The following is a 17,460-nucleotide window of genomic DNA, read 5'->3' on the forward strand; positions in this document are numbered from 1 at the left end:
GGTCAGGCAATCATCAGGATTTTGAATTTAGTAATTCCACAAAAACATATTAAGCCCCTACTTTGCATTTGTATACTGCTTTGCTGTACATGAAGTGCTTCCACTTATTTCATTGAATCACCATTTAGGACTTTGGCCAGATCACATATAATATGCTGTAAATGCTAAATTGTGTGATTTCAGAGCATTCATTACTGTTTCACATTTTTTTTTTTAGAAAATAAGATCCTCCAGATTTGGGAATATGACCCTACTTTTACTCTCCAGTGGCTGACGATTGCTTTGATTTTCCTCTGTAGAAAAGCACCTTTTTTGAAAATCAGAAATTCTGTTAAAAGGCATTTTTTTTTTAACTCAACCTAGTTGGTAGTTCACGGCAGTATTTGACGGGAAGCATGGTGAAAGCAACAAAAGGTACTAGGGACCAAAAACGGGCAGTCTCGTCTGTATCGGTTACCAGTTGAACGACCTTCCCAAGTAACCTGAACTGTATGAACCTGTTTTCTCATTTTCAAACCCAGGATAATAACAACTTGTGATGCGGGTCTTATGAGACGTTAACTGTAGAAATAAAGGACTATGTACCCATGGTGTGTTACCAACCACTAGTATGAGAATCTGATATTGCTGAGGGAAAAACTGGTTTGGAGGGAGACTAAGGAAGAGGCAAATGGGCCCCAGAAATGGCACCCCCACTCGCCTCAACTCTTTCACACAGAAACTGAAAAACTTCCTATGGCGGACACGCTCTCCTCTGAGAAACGAATACTGGCTTAGGAGGTTTCTCTTCCTCATTAACCGCAAATTCTATTTCTTTTAACTTCGCTTCACCGCCTAGGATGCGGTGTCAGGTTTTCCTTAGAGGCCCAGAGGGGCGAAAGGAGATGGTATCCCGAAGAAGGAGGGATTCCAAAGGCCGGCCGAGAGCGGCGGAGGCCAAGCACCGAAACAGGACTCCAGCCCACAACAACCTACTTTACAGACGCACCCCACCGTCACCGTCCACGTCTGTCACGTTTACACGGCTTAGGGCGTGGCTTCCGGCTGTGGTGGTACGCCTTCTTCCGGGGCGGGACTTCCTGTCAGTCATAGAAAGGCGCCGGGTTGCAGAACTGGTAGGAGGGCTGTATGGGAGGGTCAGTCTGGCTGGATAGGTCTTATGTCCTAGAACCGGCACCCGGGAGGACGCCCTTCCTCTCCCTTTCTTTCCTTTTTCTCGTCACGAGTTCTCAGTTTTGCCCGGACCCTCGGGGTTTTTGGCAATACTACCCACCTGAGGCCCTTCCGCTTCCTCTTTCTCCAGGCTCCACCCCCAGCATCTCGTGGCCATGACGACGGCCCCGCGGGACTCCCTAGTGTGGAAACTCGCCGGGTTGTTGCGGGAGTCCGGTGAGTGGACTTCCGGTTCAGCCGGGGCTGGGGTGAGATGGCGTGTACCTTGTCTTACGGAGGCACGCCCCCATAAAGGTCGCGAAGATCTGAGTGTCAGAATTAATTATTTCGCTGGAGTTTGTTTGCTCTGGTTTCCGTTGCCTACGGTGTCCTTTGTCTTTGAAGTGTAAACTTAGCCATCCTTCGAGGCCAAACTCCAAGGCTTTCTTCGTTCTTTCTTTGATACGTTCAGTAAGAAGTGATCATTATTGACCTTAAGCCGTTAGGGACTGGGGACTGGTCATAATCATTCCTGTGTGACTAGCTATTAAGTCTAGTAGAGTTAAGAGTACAAAATTTGGAATCACATCCATTTGGGTTGGAATCCCGACTCTTTCAACTTGGTCTTGTTGTGTTTCTGTGCCTCAGTTTTCCTCGTTAGCAAAATAGCATAATGATTGTACTTACCTCAAAGATGGTTGTGGGAATGGATTTTAGTATATTTACTACAGTGTTTGCATATATGATAGGTACTCCAAAGTGTTAGTTATTACAATTTCTGCTCTCAAAGCCTGAACACAGTGGCCCCAGGGTAGTTGTTCAGCGCGTGATTGGCATTAGTTAGGGTAGAACAAGCCTGGGCTTTGAGGTTAGACAGAAGTATCAAGTTCCTACCAGTTATGTAATCTTAAGATTCCTCTAAGTTTTTTGAGCCTCAGTTTTCCTATCTATAAGACAGGGTAATCATGCTTCTCTTTCAGAGATTCTGGTGAGGTTTAAATGAGGTAATGTCTCAAGATTTCTAGTATATAGTATTCACTTAATGTAAACTGCCTTCCATCAGGCTGCACTCCATAGATGATCGTCTCTGTGGAACCCCTCTTTGAGGCAGTGTTACTTTCTGGTTTGTATTATATAACTATGCACATCTTATCTCCTCTTCTAAAGTGGGAAGCTCTTTGAGAGTTGGAAGAGCACTTGTTCCATGTCTGTATCTATTCTGAGTCTCTAGTATGTAAAAAAATCCTTCTTGTGAGGTTTAGGATTTTTTATTTTATTTAGCAAAAAATCTGACATGGCTCCAAGGCTTAGGGATGATAGTGGGGAAAGTGTGTGACTATGAGTAGATAGCAGGAGAGATCTTTGTGGCGACATAGATCTGCATCTTGATTGTGGTGATAAAATGGCATAGAATTGTGCACATACACACATTGTACCAATGTCAATTTCCTGGTTTTGATATTGTGATATGGTTATGTAAGATGTAACTATTGGGGGAAACTGGATGAAGGGTATATGGGACTTCTCTGCTATTTTGCAATATCTTTGACGTCTAGTCTTTTTTTTTAATGTTAAAAAATAATCCACCATGTCATGATTACTTTTGTAATCAGAAAAAGAAATATACAATACCCTATCAACTTTTGTGTAAAATAAGTGATTGTAGTCCAAAAGGTCAGCATTATCAGGTATTCAGAAGGCTTCCTGGGAGGAGGTGGGTCTTGAGCTGGGCAGAGATGAAAGGTATATATCAGAAGATGGGGGAGTTGTGAACAAGTTGATTGTATTTCCAGCACTGTGAGTAGACCTGGCTCTCTTTAGCAGAAAGTTCATGTTGGGGAGGAGTTGAAAGAAAGTTTGGAAAAGTCAGTCTGAAGCAGTTGTGAAGCAGTCTCATTTATCAGGCAGATGAGTTAGAACTTTTTTTTGAAAATGGGGGTAGCCATTGAAAATTTTTGAGCAGGGGAGGTGATTGATTCTCTAGCGGAAGATCTATGGTATGTATTGGAGTGGGTTTATCTTGGAGTCACAAGGTGTTGGAAAAGCTGGCTGGGGCTAGGATGAGTTCATGGCCCCAGATCATATCCCATGATCAAGAATCACTATGTCCTCCTTCCTTTCTGCCCCACTTCCCCTAGGGGACGTGATCTTGTCTGGCTGTAGCACTCTGAGCCTGTGGACTGCCACACTGCAGCAGCTGAACCATGTGTTTGAGTTGTACTTGGGGCCATGGGCCCCTGGCCAGACAGGCTTCGTGGCTCTGCCCTCCCACCCCGCTGACTCCCCAGTCATCCTCCAGCTTCAGTTTCTCTTCGATGTGCTGCAGAAAACACTTTCACTCAAGGTTCTGGGGTTGGGTTTGGGCAGGATGTACAGAAGGACCCAAGAAATGGTGGAAGCAGGGGCTGGAGGTAGGGTTTAGGTACAAGAAGTCTGCAGGGGCAAGATTAGATAATGTCAGAGCTATGGGTGGTTGTTCTAAGTAAGGGATGCACAGGAAGGAGAGATCTGCTGTGTCTCAGTGATTTGAGTGCTTTTTCTTTTAGCTTGTACATGTCCCTGGTACTGGTCTCCCAGGACCCATCAAGATTTTCCCCTTCAAGTCCCTTCGACAGCTGGAGGTATGGGGGATTTGAGATGTTGGTGCAGAAAATCCAGCTTGAGGCAGCCATTTGGGGATGACTCTGCTATAATGGGGTATCTACTTTCTTTCCCCTTAACGCTTCCCTGAACTACAGTTGGGCTTTGTTGTTTTCTCCCTCTTCCCCACCATCTGGAGATGGGGATGAGGCCTTTGTTTTCTGTGAAGTTCTGCCTTCTTCCTCCCTTCTCTCCCTTGCCCCAGCTCCGAGGTGTTCCCCTCCACTGTCTGCATGGCCTCCGTGGCATCTACTCCCAGCTAGAGACCCTGATTTGCAGCAGGAGCATCCAGGCATTAGAGGTGAGGAGGGTAAGGGGTGGGCTCAGATGTCTTGTCCCGAGAGATACAGAGAACAAAGATCTGATGTCCCCCTTCTTTGCAGACTTCCCTGCCTCACTATAGATGATGTTCTCTCTCCCTCTGTTGTGTTCCCACTGCACTCTGCACCATCCCTATATTTAGGGCCACACCTACCCCTTTGTATTAAATATTCCAGTGTTCCTTCCTACTCCTCTGCACTGAACACCTTCAGGACAGAGACCTGGGCTTCCTTTACATCTGCATCTCCAGCCGTCACCCAGGAAATAAAAAATGAGCTCTGCCATCTATTGGTGGTAGAACTTAGCCCTGACCTGGGAAGGAGGTGAGGATGGAGGTAATGAAGCACTGTCTGTCCATTCAGGAGCTCCTCTCAGCCTGTGGTGGTGATCTCTGCTCTGCCCTCCCCTGGCTGGCTCTTCATTCTGCCAACTTTAGCTACAACTCCTTGACTGCCTTGGACAATTCCCTGGTGAATGTGGGTTTGGGGGTTCCTGGAGGGATGAGGGAGGATAGGAATGGGCTTTCAGTGAGGAGAACTGGCTGACTGACTGGGAGTATCATCACAGCCAAGACCAACTCTCTGCCTCCTCCTCTCACTTCCTCAGCATCTCTTGTCAGTGCTGCGCTTCTTGAACCTGAGCCACAATCGAGTGCAGGACTGCGAGGCCTTCCTCACTGTGAGTCGGAGCAGTGTGGCTTGGGCTGGCCCAGCCTGGGCCCTTGAGCAAGGGTCTAAACTCTCTTCTGGAGCCCAGTTTCCTCTCTCCCTAACTCTTGCCACCTGGTGGAGCCTCACCCTGTGGGTAATACTGTCTGGGTGCTCAGGTTTGAATACAAGACAGACTAAAGTTCAGATCTCAACTTCTAATACCTGTGTGACCTGGGCCAAATTACTTAACCTCTTAGTTTCCTCATCTGAAAGGTACAAGTCATAGGAGTACCCACTTGTGGAGTAGTGAAAAGATTGTGAAGAGTACCTAGTGTCACTCAGGTCAGATGCTTCAGCTCAGTGCCTGGCTCAGTAGCTTCTGTGATGATGAATGAACCCTTTCCCCATCCCCACATCTGCTGTTGCCCTCTCCCTCTTCTTCCTCCTGGACCCCCCAGGACTTGTCTGAGCTCTGCCATCTGGACATCTCCTATAACCGCCTGCGTTTGGTGCCGAGAATGGAACCCTCAGGCGTGGCTCTGGGGACCCTGATTCTGCGAGGCAATGAGCTCCGGAGCCTCCATGGTGAGAGGCATGGGGCGGGCTTGGGGGAAAGTCGGCCGTGCGAGAGCCATGATTAGAAGAGGTGGCCCTGGGGGTATCGTGTGCCCCTGGAGCCTCTTGGGGCTAAAAGGGAGAGATAAGGTGCTCAGGCACGTCTGTCTACTGCATACTTCCCTAGCAGGCGCATCACGCTGCACCCACTAGCATCCTCACACTCACACATGTCTTCCTTCCTTGTCACCACCACTCCAGGCGTGGAGCAGCTGAGGAAACTAAGGCACCTGGATGTGGCCTATAACCTGCTGGAAGGACACAGGGAGTTGTCACCTCTCTGGCTGCTGGCTGAGCTCCACAAGGTGACATCTGGGAACTTCAAGGACCTGGGAGCCATCTTTGTGCTCTCTCCTGTGTTCTTCCCACACCCACTTGGTTAGTGGCCCCTCTTCACACAGGGAGGGCCTGGGGCTCACCTCATTCTCTCCTTCCTGTCCCTTAGCTCTACCTGGAGGGAAACCCTTTGTGGTTCCACCCGGCACACCGAGCAGCCACCGCCCAATACTTGTCACCCCGTGCCAGGGAGGCTGTTCCCGGGGTGAGTGGTCTTTTTAGTGTGTCCACTCTGCTGCCCCCTGTTTTGCCCAGTCCCACCCCCACCCCTGCACCCTCTTGCTTCTCACCCTTCCTCATCCCTCAATGAGGGGGTCAAGGATCTGGATCCCTGCTATTCATTGTAAATACCCCATGCTGCATGGTGGCCCTTAGAGTACTTGGGGGCCTCCACCACCCCCATCTTGGAACGCACCCAGGAGATGGGTCTCCACCACTAACACTTTCCTGCTGCTCTTTTATATTTGCTCAGTTCCTTCTTGATGGAGAGCTCTTGTCACTTACTGATTTTCAGGTTAGTGTGGTAGGGATGATGGGGTTGGGATGGCAAAGACTGCTTTGGGAAGACCTGAAGGGACGATGCTCACTGAGGAAATGGGGGTTGTTGGGTGTCTGGTTAGTTGGAAGGTAGGGTACCATCTCTTCACTAGCATGGACAGGGTGGAGGCACTTCCCTGGGTCTAAACTCATTCTTCCCGTTGTTCCGTCTAGACCTCCACATCCTCAGGACCTGGTCCCTTCACCCCACCTCTGTCCTGGCCAGTTGGGAGTACCACAGAAACCTCAGGTGGCCCTGACTTCAGTGATAGCCACTCTTCGGGGGGCATTGTGGCCCAGCCCCCACTTCGCAGGATTAAGGTGAGTGGTGCCCCAGGCCATCTTATGCCTGGCCTTGGGTCTCCTTCCTCTGGGTTCTTGCTGAACTGGCAATAGAATTCCTGCTTGTGGCTGGGATTTTTTGTTAGGTTGGATGGGTGGCCATAGAAGGAGGGTCAGGGACTCTGGCTTTTGTCGAGTTTTATCCTTCTACCTAGCCTCACAGCCGAATCCGTGTGAGGCGGGCAAGCATCTCTGAACCCAGTGATACTGACCCAGAGCCCCGAACTCTGGACCCATCCCCAGCTGGTAAGTCAGCCCCTGTTCCACTTACCTCCTTCCCCCAACCCCAGCACTCTCTCTCATCTCTTGGTTTCTGTGAAGGTATGTTAGGATGATTTTTTTTTTTTTTGGTGAGGCAGAGAGTGGTAGAGGGGAGTCTCTTAGTTTTTCTTTTTAGTTGAAGGAAAGGGGAAGAAACTACCCCTGGGAAGAATTTTCCAAAGTGTATTTCAAGGAATATTAATTTGGGGAGTGTCAAAAGATCATATAATAAAAGGATTTCATGGCCAGATAAGTTTAGGAAATACTGGGTAAAACAAGGTTAAACAGGTTTCTTTAACAGGGCTGCTCAGGACCTTAAATATGCTACTGTGCATTTTGAATCTCCCAGAACATTGTATGATAGTGCATAGTTCTGAATTGCATGTGTTACATAGATTGTACTTTTGGGGACGTGCTGCTGGGAGGAAACCTTTAGCTTCTCTTGAGTCCCTCCATACACACCCCTTTACTTCCTGCCAAGGAGCACCCATCGCAGGAGACTGGGGTCTTCTGGGTGTGTGTGTGTAGGGAGTGCAGGCTTACCAAGCTGTGCACTCCTCCTTCCACACAGAACAGTTTGTGCAGCAGCATCAGGAACTTGAGCTCATGAACAGTTTCCGTGAACGGTTTGGCTGTGACTGGCTGCAGTACAGGAGTCACTTGGAGACCTCTGGGAGCCCCCTTCTGGCCACTTCCAAGACCTCTGACCTTAGAACACAGCCCCACCACTCCCTAGGCCCAGAGACTCTGCCTGATTCTCCATCCCCAAAGAAGGAAGCCCGTGACCCTGAAGAGTCACCCCAGGAAATGTCAGAGGAAGTCAGCGTGGAGCCAGAGCCACAGGAGAAAGAGGAGAGGGGGGAACAGGACAAAGAGAAGGAAGAAATAGGGGAAGAGGAGAAAGGAGAGCAGAACAGAGTGGAAGGTGAGTGTTCTGTGGCCTTCTTTCTGACCATGGAGAAGCTATGGGATTGATGGGGGTGTGTGGGGCAAGTGATATTAGCTTGCCTTGGAAGAGGTAAGCAAGCCCAAACTTAGGGGCCTGGGGTGGAGGACCACCCCATGGAGGAGCAGAGTCTCTGGATGCCTTTCCTTCTGCACGGTTCCTCTCTTGGTCTCTCCACAGCGGAGCTCTGCCGCCCCATGTTGGTGTGCCCCCTGGAGGGGCCAGAGGGTGTGCGGGGCAGAGAACGTTTTCTCAGAGTCACTGCTAGCCATCTGTGTGAGGTGGAACTCCAGGCAGCTCAAACCCTGGAACGTCTTGAGCTTCAGAGTTTGGAGGCAGCTGAGATAGAGTCTGAAACCCAAACCCAGAGAGAAACAGTGCCCAGTGTAAGTGGGGGTTCTGGGAGAGGGGCTGGGCCGTTTGTTGGAGCCTCTTGTGGACCAGGCAGTGGATTGGGTATTTCTCTTGGGGTTGAGGAGGGGGACTATGAGGTATGAAGGTGTGGTCCCAGGTCTGCTTGGGAGGCCTGGGTAAGCAGAGGATGTTCTGTGCTTGCTTGAATGTCAGCAAAAACATTTTAATGGGGTCCAGAGCTGTTGTTTTCCCCCATGCTCTTAGTATTATCCTCATACCTCTGGTTCCTACCACTTCCCCTCTTTCTCCCATGCTCTCTCTCTTGTGCAGGGCTCAGATCCACCTCCCTGGGCCCCTGTCCTTGTTCTGCGCTTCTCCTACATTTGCCCTGACCGGAAGTTGCGTCGCTATGTGGTGCTGGAGCCTGATGCCCACACAGCTATCCAGGTGGGGGCCCAGGAGGCTGTTTGGGAGGATTGGAAGAGCCAGAGGGAGTGGTGCCCAGACCTATGAGCTGAGAACCTGAGGGCTGGGGAGCCTGCGAGGGGGATCCGTCTGGGACCCAGCTACTCAAAAGCTGCCTTCCGGCCACCTTGGTTCAGGAATTGCTTGCTGTGTTGACTCCAGCCATTGCCACAGCCCAGCGTCAGCTTGGGGAAGTGGGGGTCCTGCTGGGGAGCAGACTCCAGTGTTTACGTTGTGGCCATGAGTTCAAGCCTGAGGAGCCCAGATTGGGACTGGACAGCGAGGACAGCTGGAGGCCTCTGTTCCAAAAGACAGGTACAAGCCTGGACCTTGACCTTTCTACATAGAATCCACAATTCTGCCGTTTCAGAGAAAGCAGTTTTGAGGAGGAACTCCAGGAAGGAAAGGTTTAAAGTAGTGGGGAGCACCTTATCTCCCTGAAGGCCACTTTAGGAAAAATAAAATGCTTGCTACAGTTACCAAAAAAAGACAGAAGGGAGGAAGGGAGGAAGAAAAGGAAGAAAAAGAGAAAGAAAAAACAGGCAATGAATTATCTCCTGTGTGGGTTCCCCCCCACTTTAAAAGGCAGGAGATACAATCTCTGTAACCCTACTTAAACAAACACATTGTTTTTTCATAACTTGAAACCTTTTTTTGTGCTAATATTTCAGAAACTACACAAAATCGATTGAGCCCTCCCAGCAGTATCTGACTGTAATATTTGCCTCTCTGAGCATGTTTGGCTGTGGAGTAATCTGTTTTGGAAGTTAGATTGGTTTGTCCTTCCTTAACTGACCTTGTAAGCTGCTTGATATTGAATAGTGTCTTGTGGCATCTCTTCAAATTCTATTCTTTAAAGCAAGAGATTTTTCCATTGTAGATGAATCAGAAAGCAATGTTTTTAAGTCTTAAGTACAAAGACATTTCCTAGATAGCATCTGTGTTGAAATGCATGCTTTTTATGAGCCACTTTGCTTGGCAGCAACTGGAGCAGGGGTTTACATTTTATTCAGAAATTGGAGCCCTGCTCCATCCCCCACCCCGAACCTGTCCCAGCGGAACAACTTATGCAATTGCAGCAGCCCCCACCCCCTGTTCTGGATGCTGTCTGTGGTCCTTGGCATTACTGTGGCCCCCTGGAGTCCCTTTTGTTTTCATTATTAATTACCATCACTGTGTGGTACCTTCTGCTTTTATTTGAGCCTCGGTTTCCTAATCAAAACAAAGAAGAGAATGAACTTTACTTATGGTGCTGTTTGGGGATTTAAATGTGACAGTGAGACCCCAGGCATGGTGCCTGGCCTAAGGCAAAAGCCGTCCCTAACTGGTAGCTACTCTCATTACCCCCAGCGACATGATCTTGGGCAGAGTGTAGTAAGTTTACTTGATCTTTGCCTTCCTTATTTGCCAAATGGGATGTAGAGTATTTTGATGGGGATGTTGTGAGATAACACTGGCAATCTAGCCCAGGCCCAGCCAAGTATAGCTGTTCAAAGAATGCTTCCCCTTTCATTCCTGTTTCCATGCCCTAGACTCTTGACCCAATTCCATGCATTCCTTCCGACAACCCCATGAGTTGGCACTGCTACCATCCCCATTTTACAGATGAGGAACCAGGCACAGAAGGCTTAGGTGACTTATCCAAGGTTATTCAGCTGTTAAATAATGGAGCCTGGAAATGGACCCAAATCTGGCACCAGAGTCTTCCCTGCCTTTCCTAATCTGTTAATTTCTGGTCTTTTAGATATAGCTGATAGAATACTGAAGTACTTGTTCAGTGCAAGGCTGTGGGAGGGGAGCAGAGCAGGCCTGGTTGAGTTTGCTGTCTTTGACAGGGCATGAAATTAGGAGATGGGGTATATTTGGAGGAGGCTGTGGGTCCTGGGTCCAGGTTTGTTATCCTTCACTGGTGGGTGGGTGGGGTAGGGTCAGCAGCAGTACTTGGTGAGTTGGGCAGCATATGAAGCTGGAGATGTGGGCCCAGGTGAGCTCTGAGAGTGGGTGGGTAATGTTGTAAGCATGGTGAGGAGTTGTGCTGTGTTTGGGATCTCACAAAGACTGTATCCATTTCCCCCTCCAGAATCTCCTGCTGTGTGCCCAAACTGTGGTAGTGATCACGTGGTTCTCGTGGTTTTGCGTGGGGGACCTTCCAGTGGGGAGCAGAGACAGGGAGAGCAACCCCAAGCTCCATCTCAGTCCCCCAGCCCTGTCCATGACTCTCCTGGCTGCACTGACCTCCACAGCAGGGCTGACAAGGCCCCATCTCAGATACTACTCTCCCAAGACCACAGCAGTTGGAGCCTTAGTCCCCGTGAGTATATATAGGCCAGATGAGAAGGGGCAGCGTTTGGGGAGGGCAGGGCCCTACTGTGGGTGGAGATGGAGGTAAGGCCTACAGGGGACAGGCTGCTGGCCTCTACTTGCCCCTAGCCCCGGATCGCCATGGCCTGCGCTCTGTAGACCACCGACTGCGGCTCTTCTTGGATGTCGAAGTGTTCGCTGATGCCCAGGAAGAGTTCCAGTGCTGTATCAAGGTCTGTGCCCCCTAGCCCTGCCCTTTGCCCCACCAACCGGGATGCTCACTTATTTCCACTGCAGGAAATCGAGTCATAGTTAGTGCCCTGGTACCCCCAGAGCTGGCTTTAGATTTCAACTCCAGCAGTTACCTAATGTGTGCTGTGGATGTCTTCTTTCATATTTGAATCTCAGTTGTAGCCCTTCTACAGTGGAGATGATGGCATCTACCTTACAAAGTGTGGTAGGGGTGAATGCTATTATCTATAAACTGCCTAATGTGGCACCTGGCAGTCAGTAACTGGGACTTCCTATTGTTGGTATAAGTAGAAGATGCTATGAGACCCTCTTTGTTGAACATCTGTTATGTACTAGACACTAGGGTTCTAGTGTAAATCAGTCTGGCCCTTGAGCTCATGCTCTGGTGTAAGGAACTGACAATGATTCTGCAAAGTGCTGTGATAAAACTGACATCCAAGAGGGGCCTTTTATTCAGCCCAAGTGGGCCTCGGAAGCCTTCTTGGGAAGGGGATGTTTGAGCCAAGTCATGAAAAGATGAGTTAAAAAGTAGGGAGGAAAAGGAGGTAGGTAAAGGAAGTAGCAAGTGATGGAGGCACGAGCAGGTGAGGCTGGTGGGCAGAAGTTGTGAATAGGGAAGGCCAGAATATTGGGGGGTGGAGGGGGAAGCACGTGTCCAGAGAGAAGTATAACGAGGCAGGCAGTGGCCCATTCAGGAATAACCTCATGTATCTCCTAAGGGGTTTGGATTTTGTTTAGGTGCAGTGGGGAGCCATTGAAGGATTTGAAGCAGGAAACTCGCAATTGGTTTTGTGTTTTAGAACAGTCTGGCAGTGTGGAGAGTGGTCTGGAAGGGGTAAGATGATAGGTAGGGAAAAACAGCTAAGAGGCTGATGGTTGATGCAGATGAGAAACCTCAGTGTCTGAGCAAAGGTAGGGACTGTGTGATGAAGAGTGGTGGCAGAGGGGGAGAATGTGGGGCTTGCAGCAAACTTGGCAGACTGTGATGAGTTAGTAGCAGGAGGGTCAGGCTAAAGGTGCTGTCACAGGTCACTTGGCTTTCAGTCCAGCAGTGCCTCCCTCATTCTGGTTTCTTGTTTTTCATCACTTTTCTCTTCCCCTTAGGTACCACTGGTGCTGGCAGGCCACTCTGGGGAATTTCAGTCTCTCGTGGTTCTGTCTGACCACAGGCTTTATTTGTTGAAGGTGACCGGGGAGATCTGGTAAGTGAGCCGGGGGCATGGTCAGGCCAGAGTCAGGGTCTCCCTGCCTCCCTCCATCCTCACTCTTTTTCTTCCCTCTGCCCCCTTGCTCTCTCCACAGTGGACCTCCGGCTAGCTGGCTTCAGCTGACCCTGGTCATTCCCCTGCAGGATCTGAGTGGCATTGAGCTGGGCCTGGCAGGACAAAGCCTGTGGCTGGAGTGGGCAGCTGCAGGGGGCAGCTGTGTTCTACTGCCCCGAGATGCCAAGCACTGCCGGGCCTTCTTAGAGGAGCTCCTTGGTGAGAGAGGAGGGCAGGGTGAGGGCAGTGGGGCCATAGGGCTGAGCTCCCTGTGTCTGGTGGTGCCCAGCAGGTAATGGGATTTGTATTCCTTGGATAATACCTGACAACTGGAAATTTGGAAAATGGGAACATATTGGGGTTAGGGAGGTTGGGATAGAGGAGGTCCGTCTTCTGAGGGTTCCCCCTTCCTGGCTGGCTCTGTCTAGAGGTCTTGCAGTCTCTGCCCCCTACCTGGAGGAGCTGTATCAGTGCCACAGAGGAGGAGGTGACCCCACAGCACCGGCTCTGGTGAGTGGATAAAGGTCAAAAGAGCTCAGGTCCTCTGTCTGCAGAGTGCTGGTTGTGGCCTTCCACTGAGCAGGCCCTGCCCCCTGTCCTCAAGCTCAGACCTTCCCATAGGCCCTGGTATCTCCTCCCACCTCAGCCCTGGGGCTGTCTCTCCTGCCCCCCTTCTTCCCACCCTGCAGTATTTCCTACTCCTTGCTAACCATGCCTTTTTGCATCTGCCACTTTCTCCCAGGCCATTGTTGGAAAAAGATTCTTCCTTGGAGGCTCCCCAGTTCTTCTACCTTCAGGTATTCCTGGTTGAAGGTGAGGCCTTTGAGTTACAGAAGTGCCCCTTGTTCCCTGTGCACCATCTTGTCCCAGTCCCCAGCCCAGCCCCCCAGTGCCTCTACAGTGTGGTCATAGCAGTTTTCAGTAGCCCTTGGACATTCTCCTGCTCACAGACAGACCCAAATGCCAAGAGGTGCCCTGGATCCTCAGTTGCCCAAAGATCTTTGCTTTGAGGTTCAGGCTTTCTTGGAAATAGCTGGGTCTGCTCTACCTCATCCCACCAGAGAAGACGAGCTTGGATCCTTCTTTCTAAGAGGGGTTGTTGGTGGGGCAGGATCCCTTTGTTTTAGAGCTCAGAGGTTTTGGACATCCCTGGATTTGGGGGAAAGGTGGGCTATGGCTCCCAGGGGACACAGACTACTTTGTTACTCATCTCGGTTTGGTTCCCTCTTCTTCTGAGCAGCACTGGGATGCTGGTCCCCAGGGGTCCTCTATGGCCTTCTTTTCTGGGCCTCACCCTGCCTCCTTCCCTCCAGGTTCCTCTACTTGCCCTGTGTCCCTGCTGCTGACTCTTTCCACCCTGTACCTGTTAGATGAGGACCTTGTAGGGTCCCAGGTTGAGCCCTCTCTTTCATCAACACCTGGTGAAACCTCTGAGACGGCCCCTCCCACGGGTCCAGGCCCTTCTGTGTGTGTTCGGCGACAGCAGCCTCTCAGCAGCCTGAGCTTGGTGCTGCTGTACCGCACAGTTCCGGAGGCCTTGCAGCTGGTCTTCTATGATGAGGTACGTGTGCACACGCATGTGTCTGTGTGTGAGATCTGGATGGGGGATAGGGATAGGGATGGGGCGGAGATGGTGGTCAGCATGGCAAGTCTAGGAAGGCTGGACATTGGGGCCAGTGTGGAGCTTAGAGATGAACTGTCATGGTGTAGGGAACACCAAGAAAATTGGAGTGAAGGGAACTAAGGGATACAGGCCTCCCTGGGTTTGACCTGCAGCACATTGAAGAAAGGGGGCTGTAGATAGTATATAAGCCCTGGACTTTGAGCCCAGCCCTTTACCAGCTGTCTGAGCTCCTTTAAGTTTGAGTCTGATTGAGTCCTCACTGTGTGTCAGATATTTGATCTTCACAATCACCACATGAGGTAGGTACTGTTAATAGTCCCATTTTACAGATGAGAAAGTGGGACATGAACCAGCTCGCCCAGGTCAGAAGTGGTAGAGCTAGGAACTGAACCCAAGCAGTTTGACTCCAGAACTTACATTCTATAAGACAGGGAAGAGGAAACAAACAAGATAGTAAATGCAAAAGCCCTTGGAGGCCTTCGGTCAATGTTGATGGGATTTTGTGTGCTAAGCTCAGAGTTGGGATCTTTTACTAGAAGCAAAACAGGCTTGGGGCAGGGTTGAGGAGATGAGCCAAGAAGGGCGATGTTTCCTCCTGTGAGATCTCCCATGTCCCTACACTGGGGCCCTCGTGTGAGTCTCACCTCACTAACTGTTTGGCCTGGCAGGTGTCTCGGCTGGAGAGTTTTTGGATACTCCGTGTGGTGTGTCCAGAGCAGCTGACAGCACTGCTGGCCTGGATCCGAGAGCCCTGGGAGGAAATGTTTTCCATCAGACTCCGAACTGTGATGCATGAGGCTCCAGATCCTGTCCGGTGAGGCTTCTACCCTCAACCCCGACTGGCTTTAGGCACTGCCTGCCTGGCCGTAGAGCTTCTCTCTCCTTGTCTCTGGGTCTGGCTTGAAGATGCTGGATGCAGACTGCTTTGACCTTTGGGCCCTGGCCACTGAGGCCTCAGATGCCCAACAGTTCAAGGGAAGGAGGAGAGAAATGGTCTGGCCTCCAGATACTCTAGCTTGAGGCAGAGGGCTATGTGCTCAGTGGAATGGGCCTGCACTTTTTCTCAGGTGTCAATAAAGTTGTTTCTGTTTCAGATGGCACAGGTGTTAATCAGTGGGGCCTGCTAGTCCCGTAACCTCTTCCAACAGAAATCACCTGCCCATAGATTTTCCCTAATGGGCAGTCTCACACAGCCTTGTTTTATACTTTGAGACTTCATCTCCACCCCACTCTGGCCACAGCTGATGGATCAGAGTAGGATGATTCAGTCCTTAAGTGCCGGCCCATGGTGTGGCCTACCATGAAAATCGCTGCCAGACAACTTAACCAGTCAGATTCTCACTCTCTTGAGTTTCAGTTGGGAAATAATGTGGATCTCAAGCCATTGGCAGTGGGAGCTGAATCCGAGAGGGGAGAGGATTGAGGTGGAGCTGGACTATGGAGGAAACCAAGAAAGGCAGTTTTCCGCCACTGGGGTTACTAGTTGTGAGCGAATCTTCCTACGAGTGAAGATATTTGGAGAGCGGAAGGCAGAGAGAGTAGGACCAAGTCCTGGTCATGTCTTCGGAGCTCTTAGAGCCAGTTGTGCCTGAAGGCAGAAGGCAGATACCCCTGGAGTTTGAGGTTAAGGGATCTAAAGGATACTCCTCTCCTTTTCTTTTCTTTTTTTTAATTTTTATTAATAAAACCAATCAACATACAATATGAACATTCTTTTTTTTATCACATAGTTATATAAACATTGATCATCATGATCATTTCTTAGAACATTTGCATCAATTCAGAAGAAGAAATAAGAAAACAGAAAAAAATTCATACATACCATACCCCTTACCCCTCCCTTCCTTTGATCACTAGCATTTCAATCTAAATTTCTTTTAACATTTGTTCCCCCTATTACTTATTTTTAATCCATATGTTTTACTCATCTGTCCATAAGGTAGATAAAAGAAGCATCAGACACAAGGTTTTCACAATCACACAGTCACACCCGAAAGCTATATCATCATGCAATCTTCTTCAAGAAACATGGCTACTGGAACACAGCTCTGCACCTTCAGGCAGTTCCCTCCAGCCTCTCTGTTATGCCTTAACTAAAAATGTGGTATCTGTTTAATGTGTAAGAATAACCTCCAGGATGACCTCTCGACTCTGAAATCTCTCACAGGAGTCTGGTGAGGGGGAATTTCCTTACAGGTGAGGAAAATGAGGCTGAAAGGCGTTAGCTAAATGACCTGCTCAAGGTCAGAGAGCTAGTAAATGGAAGAGACTGGATTTGAATTCAGGCTGGTGGAACCTTAAAACTTGGGCTCTGAACAAAACATTGGGCATGCCTCCCTCTTCCCTTTGGTGGGTGGGTCTCCCTGTAATTGCTCACCTTGCCCAGGTCGGGGCACCTGCTCTGTGTGCTCTTAGACTTGTCCAGAACAGGCAGGCCCAGATGGACTATATTTGAAGTTTCTCTTTTACCCAGGGTGTAGTGAGATATTAGTTGAAGTATTAATTTTCAATACTCCCAGCTGACTTGGAGAGTTTCCATTGCTTTAAGATAGTCCAGGGTAGAAAACATAAACACCAAATCTTGAGTTTTGAGTGCATAGGCTAAGCTTTAAGAAGAGATTTGAAAGAGGCCATGAATAGATAAAGAACCCTGACTGGGGAGAGGGAAGAGGGTTTTTAGAGTAGAGTGTTAGCAGTGTAGGAGCAATTCCTCTTGATATTGGAGGGCTTTCAGGGTGGAAGAGACCTGTGCCTTGCTCCCTGTTTGGAATTACTGAGGACAGTGACCTGTCAGATGTACCCTATGCCCCAAGGGTAGATGGAGGGCCTCAGAATGACAATTTGGAAGGATCAGGCAGGACAGGGCTGGTGACAGTCCCTCTGGTTTCCCTCGACTGGAGGAGGGTGGTGTCCAGAGGATCCTGTGGGCCCCTCGTGGGGCACAGAAGTTAGCTGGGAGCATGCTGGTGAGTGTACCCCGGGGGTGGGATGGTGGGGTCGGAGGGTAACACTATAAGAGGCCCAGCACTCCACACAGCAGAGTGGGATGTGCCCAGGCTCCTGGATGGGGATGTGGCCAAATGTAACTTGAGGTGATACAATTTAAAAGCACTGAACTGGGCCAAGTTTACTTGAATGTTACAAGGTTAACTATTCTGTTGGTCAGAAAAGGGGGCTCATTACAAGGATCAGTTTGAATTATAGAGAAACCAAAAATGTAAAGGGTGCATTTTTGCATACCTGCCGTGACTCTGGAATTCCCATCTTTTACTAATGGAAAGGTTAACATGGGGGGAAAGGAAGGTATGGACTGAGAATCAGAGGGGTTGCTCTTTTACTGTGGTCTGTGGGTTACTCCCCTATGGTTCTTAGGGGAGAGACAGTTTCTGATAACTCGGGTGT

At 49.7% G+C, this 17,460-nt stretch overlaps 1 protein-coding gene across 5 annotated transcripts; it reads left to right on the top strand.

The window, feature by feature from the left end:
* The first annotated feature begins 1,068 nt into the window (after positions 1–1,068).
* STK11IP (serine/threonine kinase 11 interacting protein) lies at positions 1,069–15,156 on the top strand. Of its 5 annotated transcripts, none has more exons than XM_077155250.1 (25): positions 1,069–1,115; positions 1,304–1,389; positions 3,291–3,496; positions 3,699–3,773; positions 3,998–4,093; positions 4,476–4,589; positions 4,720–4,791; positions 5,222–5,348; positions 5,580–5,683; positions 5,824–5,919; positions 6,187–6,228; positions 6,426–6,572; positions 6,749–6,839; positions 7,426–7,779; positions 7,981–8,186; positions 8,485–8,601; positions 8,757–8,934; positions 10,700–10,930; positions 11,050–11,153; positions 12,277–12,374; positions 12,475–12,653; positions 12,863–12,944; positions 13,177–13,247; positions 13,748–13,995; positions 14,727–15,156. In XM_077155250.1, exons 2-25 carry the CDS (start codon positions 1,329–1,331, stop codon positions 14,874–14,876), a joined length of 3,249 nt encoding a protein of 1,082 aa, XP_077011365.1. In that variant the 5' UTR covers positions 1,069–1,115; positions 1,304–1,328; the 3' UTR covers positions 14,877–15,156. The 5 variants fall into 5 exon arrangements, with proteins under 5 accessions (XP_077011365.1, XP_077011366.1, XP_077011369.1 ...); XM_077155251.1 differs by having other exon boundaries at positions 4,476–4,583; XM_077155252.1 differs by having other exon boundaries at positions 1,088–1,115; positions 3,316–3,563.
* The last annotated feature ends 2,304 nt before the right edge of the window (positions 15,157–17,460 follow it).

Source organism: Tamandua tetradactyla, chromosome 3 (genome assembly GCF_023851605.1).
Source record: "Tamandua tetradactyla isolate mTamTet1 chromosome 3, mTamTet1.pri, whole genome shotgun sequence".
NCBI lineage: Eukaryota > Metazoa > Chordata > Mammalia > Pilosa > Myrmecophagidae > Tamandua > Tamandua tetradactyla.

Coding starts and splice junctions, on each gene's coding strand:
- STK11IP (XM_077155250.1), top strand. CDS start 1,329: ATGACGACGGCCCCGCGGGACTCCCTAGTGTGGAAACTCGCCGGGTTG. Junction 5,349..5,579: donor TGAGCTCCGGAGCCTCCATG/GTGAGAGGCATG, acceptor CCACCACTCCAG/GCGTGGAGCAGCTGAGGAAA. Junction 11,154..12,276: donor AGTTCCAGTGCTGTATCAAG/GTCTGTGCCCCC, acceptor TCTTCCCCTTAG/GTACCACTGGTGCTGGCAGG.